The following is a 17,304-nucleotide window of genomic DNA, read 5'->3' as shown; positions in this document are numbered from 1 at the left end:
GATGTGGTAGTAGAAGAATGAAGCACACAACTCTCATCTCATGTATTTATTTATATTTACAGGTTTGAGAAAAGTCTGTCTACATCTATACAACTTATAATATTTTTTTTGTTTTTGTTTTATCCGAGTCAGTTCACCACTCAGCAGCAAGCACAAGATAACACACCAAGAAACTTAACATCATAAAAAAAATGCCAGCTGGGAAAAAAAAAATCACTTCAACAAGTTTTACTCCTGGGAGTGGATGCAAAGAGAGCGGACATAATTACAGGAAAGACGGGCAGCTGAGTGGCCAACCAAATCAAGGCGTTTTTAAAAATCTGTTTTCCATAAATCATTTTTTTTATTTTTGGTTATTGTTTTTTTTAATGTTTTATTTTTTTCCAAATGTTTTGGTGTTTCATGATACATACATATATATACATACATATATATATATATATATATATATATGCTGATTCGGTTTGTAAAATCACAGATGGCAAACTGTAAAAGAATCAACTAGTACTAAAGCAAGTAAAAAATAATAAAACGCAAAATGTCTAACTATCCCACAAAATCAAAAGACATTTTTATTGTTTTTTTTTTTTTTTTTTAGATTGTTATTCAATTTTTTTTTCAACGGTTTTCATTTTTAACAGGTGTACACAGTTCATATATATTGACTTATTTAAAATACGTGTAATAGCCATTGCTACTGTTTGAACTGCCTATGCTAAGTTCCTGTAACAGAGAGATGGGGTCACTGTTCTTCTTGACCTGCTCGGGCAGCGGCCGGGGCTTTGGAGGGGCTCGGAGGGCGCTGGCGTAGGACATGGTCGGGGGCTTGGGGTTGCCGGGCCCCTGGGGGCCCCCTGGGCTGGTGTTGCCCCCTCCCGGGTCGGGCGGGGTCTGCTTGCTGGGCATGAGGGGTGGGAACTGTCCGTGGTGCTGGAGAGATGCGGTGCTGGCGGGGTGAGGCGACTGCTGCTCCTCTGAGACACTCATCGCCTTTGAAACTGAGGAACAATTAGCGCATGTCACAACAGGATTAAACAAAATAAATTAGTTACGAATAAGTTTAATCAATCCAAAAACTATTCGAAGCATGCAAAGGTCAGTGAGACGCACCTAAAACCTCCCTGTGAGGGACGAGGTGGCTCGCTCCGTTACATGGAATGTTTTGGAGAGGAGCGGGGTTTGGGCCGGGCCCGGGGCCACTGCTGCCCAGCCACAGGTCTGCTGAGGGGTATCTGTAGGAGGGCGTGGGGTGGTCCTGAGGGTCCAGGCTGTCCGGATATGGCTGGGGGGAGCTGGGGGAGATTCTCCTCTGGTACAGAGGCCTCCCGGGGCCCCGTGGTTCATACTGAGAGAAAGAGAGAGAGAGAGAGAGAGAGAGAGAGAGAGAGAGAGAGAGAGAAATGAGTGTGGGACTAGCCAGAAACTAATGCAATCAGAGATCCTCAATTGAATGCATGTGTGACTGAAACATCAAAAACAGTGGGAGCTCAACTGAACGCCAGAGATATGTAGTCCAATTCAGACATGATTTATTATCTACTGTCCTTTTTCAGCCTATTTTTTAATGCCAAATCACAAACGAAGCAGCAGAAGTCCAAATTAGAGAACCAAGAATACAAAAAGTAACTATTTCCGTCTTTTTTTTCTTCTACATAATGTCTTATTCTGTTATTACCACACGTGTCGTGTACAGTGTATAAATGTACAGAAATTGTTCAAAGAACAAAGTAAATACATGTTTATTTGAAGCCTTGATGGCAAGAGTGTGGGCTTTTAAAATACCTATGTTAATAATGTTTAAAATTAGCAAATCACATAAAACGCTTATAAAATACACGGAGTTGCAATCAGCTCCCCCAGTGAAGTTTGATATGATTTCAGTGTCCTGAAACTATTAATATGAAGCAAACTCCTACAGGAACTACCTTAAAAGTTTATCCTCCTACATTGTAGAATAATCTAACACAAAATTAACTTTCAGCATACGTGCTCCATAGACTTCCATTGAACATACAGTATTGCAAACATCTGCTCTTACAATCCGACAGACGGGTAACAGTTATTCTCTGTGGTAATGGAGTGCTGCAATGATGACGTATTCTTTTAGGCCAACCATTTGACATCACACTGGTTCCCTCGACAAAAAAACCCAGATGGGTTATTGGATTATTTTCTTTTGGATTATTGCAGAAAATAAGCTCCATGACCAACAGAAGTTTACAATTCTTCAATGTTTTGTTCATAAAGATTTTCATAATGAACACAAGTTTTAAGTCTCAATACGTCAGAAGTAAAAGCAAGAGTTAGCTTCACCACTATTATGCATGGAAGCCCTTATCCGCCAAAAAAAAACAAAAAAACCCTCACCTCTTCTACACTGTGCAGGGAGCTCTGTGGGGCCTGGAGCTGCTGTTTCTGCTGCTGGTGCTGCAGCTGCGTGAGGGGGCCCTGCTCTTGCCTGTGCGCCATGGTCTGCATGCCAAAAGGCACGCCGTGGCCCAGCACGTGGCTCTGGGGTAGGCCAGGGTGGGGCCAGTGGGCCTCCTGCAGGAGGTATTTGACCGGAAGAGGTCCCGCTGTGTGCTCGGGCGGCAGGGAGTAGGAAGCCTGATGGAAGGCTTGGTGCTGCTGGAAGGGCTGGCCGCCCATTGGCAGCTCTCGGCCGGTGTCGGGGAAGGAGGGTGGACCTGGAACTGTGAAGGGGTTGGGGCCCGAGGTGTGGTTTGAGCTGGAGGAAGAGGGAGACGGCAGGTCTCCGGGGTTTCGGAGCTGGACTTGACGGTACTGAAGGAGGCGAGACTGAGGAGGGGGCATGTCGGCCGGCTCCCGCTGCTCATACTGGTCTTGAGGGAGCATTTCACGCAGAAGACCGGGATATCTGGAGAGAGAGAGAGAGAGAGAGAGAGAGAGAGAGAGAGAGAGAGAGAGAGAGAGATGGATAGAGAGAGTCAGCCAGAGAAACAGGAAATGGAATTCTAGCTTACTACATACTGAACTGTATATAGTGTATAATGCCTAATATATTTTCATAAACGGCACAGAAAAATGGTGAAACAGTATGAAAAAAACTTAAAAACAATAATCAACAATAAACAGCAGTAGTTTACATTTTGACTTGACTTGTTTTCTAAAAGTTTGCATTAACTCACTAAACTCTTGCATACCCCTGAAAACCTTTGCTTTAATTCACAAAACTCAAGGTTTCTTGGGAGGACGCAACAGTTTTGTGACTGAAAACAGTATAGTTGTCTTGCAAAACCTTTGAATTCATTCGCAAAACTGTTTTCGCTCAAAAGACTTCCCCCCCAAAAAAAATCTTGCATTCACTTGCAACAGTTTTGCGAATTAATGCCAAAGGGGTATGCAACTGTCACTTTCAAAACATTCACCCCCGAGAAAGAAAATGTTTGTGTTTGCATGATAAATGGATTACCTCGCAAAACTTTCACGCTCTCCTAAGAAACCTCGTTTTGCAAATTAATAAAAAAAAAAAATTTTGTGTAAACAAATAGTTTGCGGTAGATTATTTTCTGTTGAATCATGTCTTTTTAGAGGCTGCATCCAGTTATCATCATCGAAAGGCATACATTTACATTGTGAAATTTACAGGCTACTGAATTCTAGCATTGTCAGACTTGAACAATTATATAAAGCCAGCTTAAAAAAAAAAGAAAAAAAAAAAAGGTCTCCAAACCTGTGCATGGCAGGTCTGGGCTCCTCCTCTGCTGCAGGGCCCAGGCCCCAGCCGCCTCTGAGGAGCTGCTGAGGGAGTCGCAGACCCGGCTGGCCAAGATGAGCCAGGGGGAAGGGGGCCATACCGGCCTGCAGGAAGGGAGACTGTTCACCCCACTGACCCACACGAGCCGCCAACTGCTGCTGCTGCTGCTGGCCCAGAGCATCCAGCCCTGAGGAAGCCTGGCCATCTGTGAAAACACAACCGACAAAGCCCTGTGACATGGCATGACTACTTCAGCAGACGGATGCATTCAAATTCTCCTGAAGGAGGCTGACCAGTTATTCTGATGACCTTAATGGTTAAGACACCTCGACTAAAAAGGTAACACTTTCTTTCACAGTGCCCTTGTTCCATGTGCTTACTCTACTAATAACAGTATGCAATACTACAAGCAACTAACCCTGAACCAAACCATAATCCAAACCATAACCCTATATTAAGAACATGTTAATTAACACGACTAAGTACTTAACTGAAACCTTAAAACCACGCAAATTGTTATATTTGCTAAGAAACTAAGAACATTAATCACCATGCCAATACCTTTTTATAGCATTGTTATGTTGTCCTGAGTGTCATATTTTAATAAATCAGTAAATAGATGCTGGGTGTGAGTTAATGTTCTCTTTATTTGTGCTTTAATGGAAGTTTAATTACTCTAATAAAATGTAAAAAGACATTAATAACCACAGTTATAACTGTGCAGCCCGGTTGGGGTGTTGGTCTGTTCTGACTGGTTTTAAGTGTGTTGTGGGGGTTGATGTGCGTTACTACATTATTGAGTTTTGTGTGCACTGCTAGTGTTTTCTGCGTGGCTGATTCAGACTCAGTTCAAGGATTTAGAGAGACTGTTTCAATTTAATAACTTTGTCAAAAAATATATAAAATCTAACTTGGTGTGAAAAGGCGTTTACACTGCCAAATTCAACCCCTTAGGCACAATACTGTGGAGTTTATGAGAAGCTTGAACTAAACTTACAACTGTCAAAGTTGTTGGCAAAGAAAAATCAAAACTGCGATACAGAGAGCAGCCGGAATAGACACTACAGAACAATACATCAACCATCCATACATCTACATACAAGGTTTCTGCAGGCATCGTCAAATCTAATTTAAGGTTTTTCTAATGCATTTTTACAATTTCTTTAATGCAATACATAGATCTCTCACACACTCTCCCTGTCAAAGGATTTTTGTGTTTTTGAAAAAAGTCTCTTCTGCTTAGAAGTAATAGTGGAATATTATTTCAATTTAAAATAACCGTTTTTTTATTTTAATATTTTGTAAAATATATATATTTTTCCTGTGATGTTAAAGCTGTATTTTCATCATCCAGTCTTCAGTGTCACATGATCCTTGAGAAATCATTCTGATGTGATGATTAGCTGCTCTGTAATTATCAATTATACTAGTCCTCTATTAATAATGGCTCTTATTTTTTAAGCTTCATATTTTTGTGGAAACTGAACATTTAACTTTTCAGGATTCTTTGAGTAGAAAGTTCAAAAGAACAGCATTTATTTGAAAAATTCCTTTGTAACATTATAAATGTCTTTACTGACACTTTTGGTCAATTTAATCTTTCTTTGTTGAATAAAAGCATTTATTTAATGATCCCATCATTTTGACCATTTAAATGTTTTAAAGTAACCATTCAATTTGAATATGATGCAATGATGATAATGTTGGATTATCTGCGAAAATCTACATAATTTAAATAGACTTTATCACTCTCAACTGAATTCGAAATGGATCAACAGACATTTCAAAATTGATTTAACAAACTTCCATTAGAAGTTGAATGCTAAACATACTGAAAAATCAGGCCATTACCAGAAAAAAGTAATATAAAAAAAGTGACCCTTAATTTGAACTACTCGTTTACTGAATTAATAAAATCAGTGTCAAATCTGCAATCGTGCTGATATTCAGGAAACAGCGCACTATTGGTTGTCTCATGTTGATTAACTGTGCTATATAATGTTATAAATGTATTTATTTTCCAAATCACAGTATGTTTTCTTAGTGTTTAGGCGGGCGTACACGGTGCGATTTTTGCTGTCGTACGAGTTCGCATGCAATTTTTTTTCAATTGTGTGGAAATCGTGTATGCTCGTATGGTCGCGGCTCATATCATTTGCGAGCAGCTGTGTGTGTGTGTGTGTGTGTGTGTGTTCTTGTATATGGTTTATAAATATCAGAAATAGGTATTACAATGTTAAACATGGTTTGCGAGGACAATTCCTGTGCCCTCGTAAACCAAATGGCTTTAAAAAATACTATACAGTGTTTAATAGAAATTTTAAACATGCATTTTCCGTGATGGATAGAGGTAGTGTATGGGGATATACAGTTTATAATACCGTTACGTCTATCAACTTCGTGCGATTGCTTCTGGAATTCGCAGGTTGAAAAATCATGTCGTATACATCGGCGGTGCCAGGGGGGGTCTTTGGGGGTCTCAAGACCCTGCAAAAAAATGCTCTGACCCCCCATTTGACCCCCCATCCTCTTCCTGATTAAAATATTATATATCCGGGATAAAGATTTAAAAAATATATATCTTCAAACTACGCAGAATAATAATAAATAATAATTATTTTGACATTTATTCGTACACTGAACCAAGAACCGTTTCTGTCAGACGCGTCCGATTCAAGAACCGAGGAGCTGATGATACTGCGCATGTGTGATTCAGTGTGAAGCAGACTGACACAGAGCGCATCTGAACTGAACTGATTCTGTTGGTGATTGATTCTGAACTGATTCTGTGTTAGTGTTATGAGCGCTGGTAAACTGAAGACTTGAATCAAGGGCAATCATCGCAAATGACATTACATCGAGCGCAAAAGAACCGGTGAACCGGTTTTTTTTTTTTTCAAGTGGTTTTATTTGATCGAATTGTCTGAGCACCTGCTCCTTTGCCCCTTAAGTGCCCTTTTGTCAAAGCAAAATGTCCTCAATTTTTTTTTTTTTGTAATAACACACCCTTTTGTGAATGCCTGCCCACGTCCAATCATAATATTATTACAATTTATTAATAATAATTTAGCCGTAAATAAAATGACCAACATGATGACCTTTCACCTGACCGGGAAAATTCCTGAGGCCGCACGCGCATTTTTCAATTGCTCAAAGATATTTTCAACATCGTGGCAGCTGGTAAGTGGTGTTTCATTCTCAGTGAAGTGATTTTGATGTTTATTTACTTATTATTATTTTACAAGAACGATGTGATGTGAGAACATGCAGATATGTTGTTTATATTGCTGTGTGTAGCCTGTAGTGTAGAAGTAACACTAACGTTAGCTGTTTGAGGGAGAAAAGTTTCACAGGCATTGAAGGGTCTGTTCTTTTGTTATGTTATTTGACTAAACTTTTATTATATTACAGTACTTATTTATTTCTTAACACGTTGAGTGCCTTAAAATAATTATCACAAAACTGGTAAGGCTTATTCAGATTTCCTCATTCTCTGAATTATCATTATAAAAATAAAAACTATTCAGAAATTAATTATATAATTATATTTTAAATGTGACACAAATATATATATTTTTCTACAATAGCAACAGTGTTTACCACAGCAAGACCACTTTAGCCTGTAAACTCAATAATATCTCTCTGGAAGTAAATGTAAAAATATCAATGTCAATAAAAAAATGCATAATATAGTTGACAACAAAGTGCACTGTGAAGGAGATGAATAACAAATGTAGCCTGTCATTTGTTTTCATTGCAAAGGTGTTCAATTTTAGACAACAACAGCAATAATAATAATATTAATCACTAAATTCCAGTGGATCAGTTTTTTTGTGTTTTGTATCAATATTTAAGGTGGACTTATTGATTAGGTGCAAGAGTAGTAGTGATGGTTAAAATAATAGATTAATGCAGAAACAGAGAAGAAAAAGCCATCAGGTTGGGACAATTTAAGACATTTCAGTTTCTAATCCCAGAGCTATTATTATTTTAAACCTAAAATTGTCTTGTCTATTGTTTCTTTTTCAAAACTGCATCAAAGAATTTGCTGCTGTATCAATACATAACCATCCATATCGATACACTAATCAGCAAGTAATGCATCACACAATATATTGCTGTATTGATATTTTGAACAGCGCCATTTAAAACCTTGTTCCATGTGCCCCTTTTATACTTTGAGCACCTGCCCCTCCAAAGGTCTCTGCACGGCCCTGTTCAGAGGGACTGTCAATTTGCGATTAATGCTTATTGGAGATGCGAACCGTTTCAAACTATTCAGTTTTATTTGGTGAACTAGTTCAAGAAGATCCGGTTACATCGAGTGATTCGTTCGTGAACTAGATATCACTACACTTCAGTGTTTTGAAATCTCACACAACAATGAAAATTGTCTGGAGCCGCCACTGGTCGTATATCATCTCGTCCGTACGATTTTCAGATAAACACACTCGTGCCGTGTGCGTGGACATAAGATCTTCCGACCATCCGAATTCGCACCGTGTACGCCCGCCTTTTGTCAGTGCTGTTTTGCTCATTTGTTTAGATTTCACACACATACAGGCTGTGTGTGCCAACTGTTACTGTCAAACGTTATTCCTTATCAGTCATCATTAGGTATGTAACGATTCACTCAACTCATGATGCGACAATTCACAATACTGATCTCACAATAGGAGTTTTTTTTTTTTTTCAAATCAAATTCAAGATTCAAGACAAATTTTTAATGAAAAAGTGTCTTTTTATTATTTCTCAGACAAAATGCTTGTGAATTTTAAAAATAAATCCCAAATCTAACCAAATAAAATCTAATTAGAGGCAACCACTGCATTTGAATAACAATCCAAACAAAGACACTATTTAGATGGTTTAATTTGATTAGATTAGATTTTATCATTTGAAATTTTAGGGCTGTGATGGACCAACAACCGACGATGTTGCGGTGTTGATATTTTTCCGGACTATAAGTCGCACCTGAGTATGAGTCGCATCAGTCCAAAAATACGTCATGACGAGGAAAAAAACATATTTAAGTAGCACTGGACTATAAGTCGCATTTATTTAGAACCAAGAACCAAGAGAAAACATTACCGTCTACAGCCACGAGAGGGCGCTCTATGTTTTCAGTGTAGACTACAGGAGCACTGAGCAGCATAGAGCGCCCTCTCGCGGCTGGAGACGGTAATGTTTTCTCTTGGTTCATTTCTCTTGGTTCATGTCAAATTAATTTTGATAAATAAGTTGCACCTGACTATAAGTCGCAGGACCAGCCAAACTATGAAAAAAAGTGTGACTTATAGTCCGGAAAATACGGTGTATGTATGTATATATATATATTTATATTAGAAATAAATAAATAATCGCTGTAAATACAGGCAATATTGACTTGTAGCCTAAATGATTAACTAACAATCTGGCCAACAAAGTTCTTTATTTGAAGCAAATTCTGCAAGAAAGATGACTTACTGAAAAAGTGTTGGTGCTTAAAGTGTTTCACGGAGCTGAAAATTAAACTTAAAACATCTAAAAGATCATCTTAAATTAAGTGTTTTAAGGGCTTCAAACTGAACATCTTATGGCTCAGTGTCTTATGGACTATGCTCGATTGCGATCACATGCCCCTCGGATGGCCAACTCCTGTAGTTTGGTCTTCTTGATCTTTGGCCTTGGCTAAACCAGCTGGCCACCCTCTCTCTAGCAGCGAAATCTTCCAGACCTGGCCCCTCTACACTGTACTGATCAGATCTTTACTGTGTCTGAATGAAGGATGATTTGAACAGCTAAACACCGGAGGAGGAAACTACCAAACTGGTTCTGTGTTTGCATCACACCAATGTTCATCTATTTTGTGAGGGCAAATTAAGAAGTTATTCATTATAAATGCTATATTTAAAATAAACTGGTAATATTTTTCTTCAGAACCATTAAAAATTTAGCTAAATCTATTTATTGTCCTTATTGCTTGTGTACATACCTAAAGTATCGCCCAGCAGAGAGTCCAAATTCTCTTCTCCAAAGCTGTTGATGCGCAGGGGCTGCTGGTGCATCTGTAGGGGAAGTCCTCTCACCACACCCTTCAGATCCTCAGCCACCCCACCTGGACCCGCTCCCATCGAGCCCTCCCCACCCTCCAGGACCGGAGACTGCAGCCCGCGGTGCGCCATTGGAGGTCCACTGAAGAACGATGGGGGGAAGGAGGCCTGAGGGTGGATGGGGGCCTGCATTCGGAGGGGAGGTCGTGATAGACCGTACTGCTGTGGAAACTGGCTGTTCCCGTGGTGAGGGGGGAAACCGGGATGCGGGGGGCCCAGGTGGAAGTTGAGGGCCCTCTGAGCCTGCGGGTCTTTGCGTATGAGGCGACTGCCAGGGAAGCCCATGTTGGACTGGGGCTCTGGACTCTTATTCTGCACCGACTCGGAGTCTCCCTGTGGGGAGGAGAAAGTACAATCATTACAGACATGTGACGCTAATGGAGGGTGTAAAAGAGTAGGAGAAAACTGAAGTGTTTTGAGCATGCAGGGGACGAGTGAAGATAGATGGTCCATGTTACAAGTGCTCTTGTGGGAAGGCATAGTGGGCGGCTCCTTTGATTTATTTCAGATTAAACCGGGAAGGACGTAGGATAGATAGATACAAAAAGAGCATGAGCAGATGGATGGTACCTGTTTTTCCTTCAGCTCAGGAGCTTTCCTCTCAGGTGTCAGCAGCCTACAATGCTCCGTTTTCCCATTAATGTCGATTTTCCCTAAAGAATGACAACAAATCAGCACAATACAACCCCAAAAGACAGAGTTCACCAAGTTCAAAAACATTTACAATGTAATGTTAGTGAAAGTTAAGGCAAAGTATGAACTATTATGATGTTTTTCCACTGCATGGTACAGTTCGGTTCACTTTTACGTTACCAAAACGTGATGTGTAAACTTATTTTGATAATCGATTAGTTGACCGATTATTTTTCCGATTAATCGGATAACAAAAATAATGTCCAACAACAGATATTTCAGCACAGTGAATGTTTTTGTGTTGAATAGCGTCTCCCTCTCTGTGTTGGGTCTGTATAACACGCGCGACTGCCTTGTCAGCGCTCTTTAAGTAAAGAGTTCAACTTAACGCAGACTGTCAAGACAGGCTTTTATGCAAAAATAGAAAGGCTCGCGTGAATTTATGACATTTACAGATAAGGACATGACCATTATCTTAAAGTTTTTTTGTGCTGAGAACGCACACACGTATCTCTCAATGCGACTGACAGGCAAGCCATTACGCTAATGCATCAGCTTGAATCTTAAAATAAAGATTTCTCATGTTTTTGGCAGCTTGGATCACATACTTTTCCTGCAGGAGCTCATTCGGTTTCCTCCACTATTTTTACATGCATTATGTCAATAGAAATGCATTATTCAGTGCTGTAATTTGATGCGACCGGCTGCAGTTGTACGGTGCACTGTGGGCAGACCCAACTAATCGATAATGAGAATAGCTGTCGATGATTTTCATTATCGATAATAATCAAGTTTATCGATTAGTTGTTGCGACATTGTTTTGAATCTTTCACAAAAGCATCTGTCAAAATAAGAGTTGCATATTTTATCCTTTAAACCATCCAGACCACCTTGTCCCATTGGGTTTAACTGTAAAATGGCCAAAAATATTTGGCGATAATGCAATTTTTGTAATTCTCTAACAAAAACACCCAACTCACTTAAACTAGCCCAAACTAAAATGGTTATTTTTCTTTAAATATACATTTATCAGCATCTGTGCTCCCTGGGATTCAAACCCATGACCTTGGTGTTGCTAATGGCACATATCAGTTGAGCAACCAGTATTGTCAAAATGAAAGTCACTATATACCATTTCCACTGGGCTCTTGAAGTAGTTCTTTCTCAGAGGAAGGCTGCTGGTTCAGGCCTAGAGGAGACGGGTGATTGAAGCCATACAGCACAGGTGAGGTGCGACTGGCTGCCGGCCGCAGGTTGAGGTTGTACGCAGCCATGGCGGCCTGATGACTTATGATGCGAGGATCCATAGCAAAACGGCTCTGGTAGCCAGACCATGGCAACTGGTGAAGAGAATGTGAAGTGAGGGTCATATAAGTGTACATGTGCATTACAAGGAAATACATTTAGGTTGGAGATACAAGGGCCTCCAAATTCCAACTGATAGTAAAAAGAACATGAGAACAGGCTGAAACATCTAAAAAATGTACAGGTTATGAACAATGTTACACAGCTAGAGAAAGAAGTACAGAACGTACTGGAAGAGGCATGGGCACCACCATATTGCCCCCATAGACAGCGGGCACATAGAGGATGTTGGCTCCGGGGTCGATTCTTTGAACAGGGCTTGGTGATTTGCCGGAGGCTGGAGCTCCTGCTCCTGGTGGAGTAAAGGCCTGAATCGGGTTTCCCATCAACACAGCAGCATTTGGCTGAACTGAAGATACAAACACCAACCAAAACTGAGAATATAGGATTCAAATGCTATATCCTACTTTACAATATTACATTAATACTCTTGGATGGTAAAGCAGTAGAACCAGAATCATTTCTGACTATTGCTCTTTTGTATTGTATCGTGATGAAGTAGGTGAAATCCAACAATTGGCATATAGACATTTAGCAAACACATTCATCCTAAGCAACCTGGAGAACACTGATTAAATACATTTTCTAGCCATTTTTCCTTTAATTCGCACATTTGCTAGACCCTTAACCCAAATGTGGTTTTTTTTCCCTGTTAACAAGCAAGAAAATGTGTGATAATTAAAAAAATGGCACTTTTGGTTCTATCTGTTGGCAAAACCAAAAGGCTCTTGGCAAAAAATACGTGCACATGTGTGATCAATAGTTTTATTAAAACTCTTCAGGTCTCATTTATGCACTGATTTAATTAGAATCTCTACTCTCCATCTGTAGATCACATACATTTTTAGCCCTCACATTAGATAAGAGATGAATGTACATTATTCACACAAAACCATTAATTGTGTGGACTTCCAGGATAACTTTGTAAATGGGGGTCAAATGAATCATACCCAAGACACTATTTATTGGTGGAACAAGATCCTTTTAAGAACACGTACAGGTGAAAAAAATAAAATATAATAATAATAATAATAATATATATATATATATATATATATATATATATATATATATATATATATATATATATATATATATATATATATATATATATATATATATATATATATACATATATATATAGCATAAAGAAAATGAAGCATATTTTTTAGAACCATCAATATTGCACTGTTAACTTAATGACAATAAAGGACATTTACTTCATAAATCATACGTCAAAGTAATACATTAAATAATAAAAAATAACATTTAAATAAAAAATTTATTTTATGACTGAGTATAACCTGAACATGTTCTTGATATGTAATGCGAGTCACCCAATATAAATTTGTGTGCAGTTCCTTTGTGTAAACCCTGGTTTTCCTAAAGACCTTTTGCTCAGTAAGACACTGCTCTGATCTAAAAGCTCTAGTGTGAAAATGTGCCCTGATACACACTTATCTTTAACAATTTCAGGGTCATCCCTGCTTCTGACAGTTTGAAGACCAACACCCCCAGAATCTTTACACTACAGCCACCCCCAAAATGTCCTCATGAGCGCTGAACAGCACACACCTGGCCCAAGTCATCTGCAATCCAAGGAAGTAATTCAAGGAGAATTGGCGCTGCTGCCACACATTATTGGCGGGATCATGTTTTGATTGGGGCGAGAAATGAGGCTGGAAGGAAGTTGGATACACTTGACTGATCAATCTTGATTCCTTTATGCTCTCGCTCTCCATCCGCTCTTTCTGCCTCGACAATCACTCGAGCAGCGCTCCACAAACTAATGACCTCGATTTGTTCTGACAGCACTGTCACATCACGCCAATAATATCCTCAAACTCTCCAATCAGAGGTCAAAGGCTGTGAAAACATCTCCTTCATGAGGGGCGATTCAGCTGCTGACCTCTCTGTCACATTCTTCAGGTAACTGCTCGATATGAATGTAAAGCAGGTAAACTCTGACCACCTCAAGTTCATCTTAAGTAGCTATCTATACACAGGTTTAACACTATATTACCTGCTGCCAACACACCAGTGCAAAGGTATGCAATGTTAAAGTGGAAAAGTATTTAAGATGGTAGAATTGGAAATACAGTACTGTGATTGCATGTACAGTACTTGCTACTATTTGCCATAAACAACAACAACAACTAGACTACTTTGGTGAACTTCAATATGATATGGATTCCTTCAATGCTGTCTTCATGAACATTTTGAAACTTTAGTGTTTTGGTGGACAGAAATCTCTCAGGTTTTATTAAAAACCATTAAGTCATTCGTTTGCAACAACATGAGGGTGAGTAAATGATGAGGATTTTCATTCCTGGTTGAAAATTCCTATTTAAATACACAAATAGCGTTCAATAACCGAAAAAAACACCTTCATACACAAGTTATACCAAACATTAGGATATTATTAGGATTATAAGGATATTACAATCCTAGTATATACACAAATCTATTGTGCCAATCCTAGTATATTTGATAAATCAATACATTAAGGTAATTTTAGTTTGAACTATTCATTTAAATATACACTAAACTAATTATACAACACCAGTTTTTATTCACTTTCATGCATTATTAATTGAATCAAATATTAGAATTGTATTATCAATGATATTATATATATTAATACTGCCAATCCTAGTATGTGTTAAATATCAACAGTCAACTCCTATGAAAACACAGTTAAATCTGACATTATTATTGTATCGATTCTAATACATAAGTAAATTATTATAAAAATGTTTACATAGTACATTTAAAATATTTATAATGCATTTATATTATTATTTTGTTATATATATTATTTTGTTATTATATATATTATATTATTAGTGTTCCTCTAGCTCAAGTGGTAGAGCATTGCGCTATCAAGCGCAAGGTAGTGGGTTCGATTCCCCGGGAACACATGATAGGTAAAAATTGATAGCCTGAATGCACTGTAAGTCGCTTTGGATAAAAGCTTCTTCTAAATGCATAAAAGTAATTATTATTATTATTATTGTTACAGCTGTATTGAATATTAAAATTTATAACAATAACATCCAGTATGTGGTATTTTGACAGTACTTATGCAATAATGAAGACCAATGCTTGCTTTTTCCCCTCTGGATTTGGTTGTTGGTTTGTTAACTATTAGATTTGTTTTTTTGCCAACACATTTAATGCTTGCACACAAACTGACAGGTATTGATGTGATAACGTTATCATAATAACCTTACGCTGTAGCAATTCAGAGCTAGAGAACATGTAATGAGAGCACAATCGCCCAATTCAGAGAATTCTGGGTGAAAACATTCAAACCTTCAAGAACAAGAGGTCAAAGAGAGAGAGACACTTACCAAAGCCTTCAGGGGGGAAGGGTTCAGTGTGATTGGCCAGCTGTCCTTTTGCCTGTAGAGGAAGAGGAGGGTTTGAGTGAATCAGTGCAAGAGGATGAAGAAGCGTGCATAGGGAAAGTGAGGGGGAAGGGGGTCTTCCGCATCTAGTGTGATAACTGTAGTCACAGGGTCAGGGGGCCGTGCTTCCCCTTTCTTTGGGGAAGAGCATCGCTGTGAGGCAGCACTGATTTGTCAAAACGTTTACAATGGTTTACTTCCACATGGTCAGGCAAATCACGTCTGAGATGTTCTTGATACGTTTGTTGGCGAGTTTGCTCCACGTGGGTGGAGTTTCAGTAAAACGAGGGCAGAGGGCGGTTTGAGGAGGCGGTTGGGAGCGCGCACAGATGATTTCCAAGAAAAACACAGCACTAACTGCAAAGATAATCAGTGGATCGAGTGGAACAAACTCTTGTTCTTGGTGCCTGAATTACAGCACTGCAACGTACAAAAAAAAAAACCGGTGCTTGGATTTTTATTTTTTTTTGTGCTGCCATCGACTTCCAAATTAGTCTGTTGATGCGAACCGTTGGGAAAGCGAATTTTTTTTAAAACAGATCAATGTGGTTGAGTGCATACAGAATGATATGCTGACAGCATCAATGCATAATTGAGGTGTTCTGCTGGCAGCTCTGGGGTCAACCACTGATCATGCTATTATTTCAACAGCATGTTTCTGTACAAAGCCTGGGAAAATTACAGCACAAAAAAATGGGGATGTACCTGTCAAGTGTTGGATGAAATCAGTGGAAATGTCTATAATTATCACACTCCAATCAAGATACATCAGAGATGACCAAAACATGGTGGTAATTTGGTCAAGAATTGGGTTTTTGAGTTCTTCCCTCCTTGGTCTGTATGGCAAATGCTTGTTCTGGACCGAGATTGATATCGTTGCTCTTTTGGTTTGGTTTAAGTTGCTGTGGTGAAATCATTGGTATTGTATTAAGGGTACAAACATTGCGAAAACTGGGTGAGCGGTAAGCAAAATCAAAACAAGAAATGTTTATATGGAATAATACCCATATTTTCGGCTTGGTCACTTGAGCACATGCATGTGACAGGAAGTGCGCAAGATTGTCTCATATCTTAAAAAGGCCAAATCTCAGTGCCCTGCAAGGACTAGTTCACCCACAATTTTTACATTTGCTTAAATTCTCTCACCCTCATCTTCATGGGAACAAATTTGGAGAAACTCAGCATTACATTACCTGCTCACCAATGGATCCTCTGCAGTGAATGGATGCCGTCAAAATGAGTCCAAACAGCTGATAAAAACTTGACAATAATTCACACGACTCCTGTTCATCAATTAATGTATTGTGAAGAGAAAAGCGGTGTATTTAAAAACAACTAAAAAACAAATCCATTAAGGCATTTTAACTTGAAACCACTGCTACTAAAATAGGAGTCATTAATCCATAACAACACTTCCTCCAGTGAGAAACTCCACCCCTTGTTGTCTCTCACATCAAAATCCACCCAAATAATTGTATCTATTTGAAACAGTGTTTCATCTGTGCATATTTCTCTCCTGATTCAGATGAAATTACTTTTTCACTGAAGAAAGCTATATTATGGATAAAACACCCATATTTTGTCCAGAAGCAACAGTTTCTCGATGATGGATTTGTTTCCTACAAACTTCAGTCATTAACTGATGGACTGGAGTCATGTGGATTATTGTGATGTTTTTTTTTATCAGCTGTTTGGACTCCAAATGTCACACTCTTTGCACACTGAAATGATTTCCCCCAAGAAACAGTATAACATTTTCGGCGACTTATTTTTTAGACGCACACTAAAACCACACCATCTATAGTATCACTTCAGAGAGGTATTTATGTCTAAGCACATCCCATCATTCATCGCGATAGGAACTCACGAAGCCCAATATCGGGACATGTCGAGAAAACCTGAAGTTCAATTAATTACATATTACAAATATATATATATTTCTTTTGTGTAGAGTATGCATATTTTTGTTAAAAATAGTATCTGTAAACTAAATCTGAAAAGCATTGTAAATAGGCTTGTTAAACATGACTTGAGCTGTTTTTTTGAGATTCACTAATAAAACATTTGGGACGTTGCAGCCACTAAA

At 38.7% G+C, this 17,304-nt stretch overlaps 1 protein-coding gene across 2 annotated transcripts in view; it reads right to left on the bottom strand.

The window, feature by feature from the left end:
• Positions 1–31: 31 nt before the first annotated feature.
• The window catches only part of LOC127940478 (probable helicase with zinc finger domain), a 55,042-nt gene continuing 37,769 nt past the window's right edge, over positions 32–17,304 (bottom strand). For both annotated transcript variants that reach the window (XM_052536141.1, XM_052536142.1), the window contains exons 23-31: positions 15,162–15,213; positions 11,979–12,157; positions 11,576–11,783; positions 10,381–10,463; positions 9,693–10,143; positions 3,695–3,923; positions 2,368–2,878; positions 1,111–1,345; positions 32–998 (exon numbers count right to left, since the gene is read on the bottom strand). In XM_052536141.1, coding sequence (XP_052392101.1) covers positions 667–998; positions 1,111–1,345; positions 2,368–2,878; positions 3,695–3,923; positions 9,693–10,143; positions 10,381–10,463; positions 11,576–11,783; positions 11,979–12,157; positions 15,162–15,213 — 2,280 coding nt within the window. In that variant the 3' untranslated portion in view covers positions 32–666. The remainder of the gene's footprint in view (positions 999–1,110; positions 1,346–2,367; positions 2,879–3,694; positions 3,924–9,692; positions 10,144–10,380; positions 10,464–11,575; positions 11,784–11,978; positions 12,158–15,161; positions 15,214–17,304) is intronic.

This window comes from Carassius gibelio, chromosome A3 (assembly GCF_023724105.1).
Source record: "Carassius gibelio isolate Cgi1373 ecotype wild population from Czech Republic chromosome A3, carGib1.2-hapl.c, whole genome shotgun sequence".
Classification (NCBI taxonomy): Eukaryota; Metazoa; Chordata; class Actinopteri; order Cypriniformes; family Cyprinidae; genus Carassius; species Carassius gibelio.
Note: the sequence above shows the minus strand (reverse complement) of the source record. Positions and strands in the feature narration are given on the sequence as shown.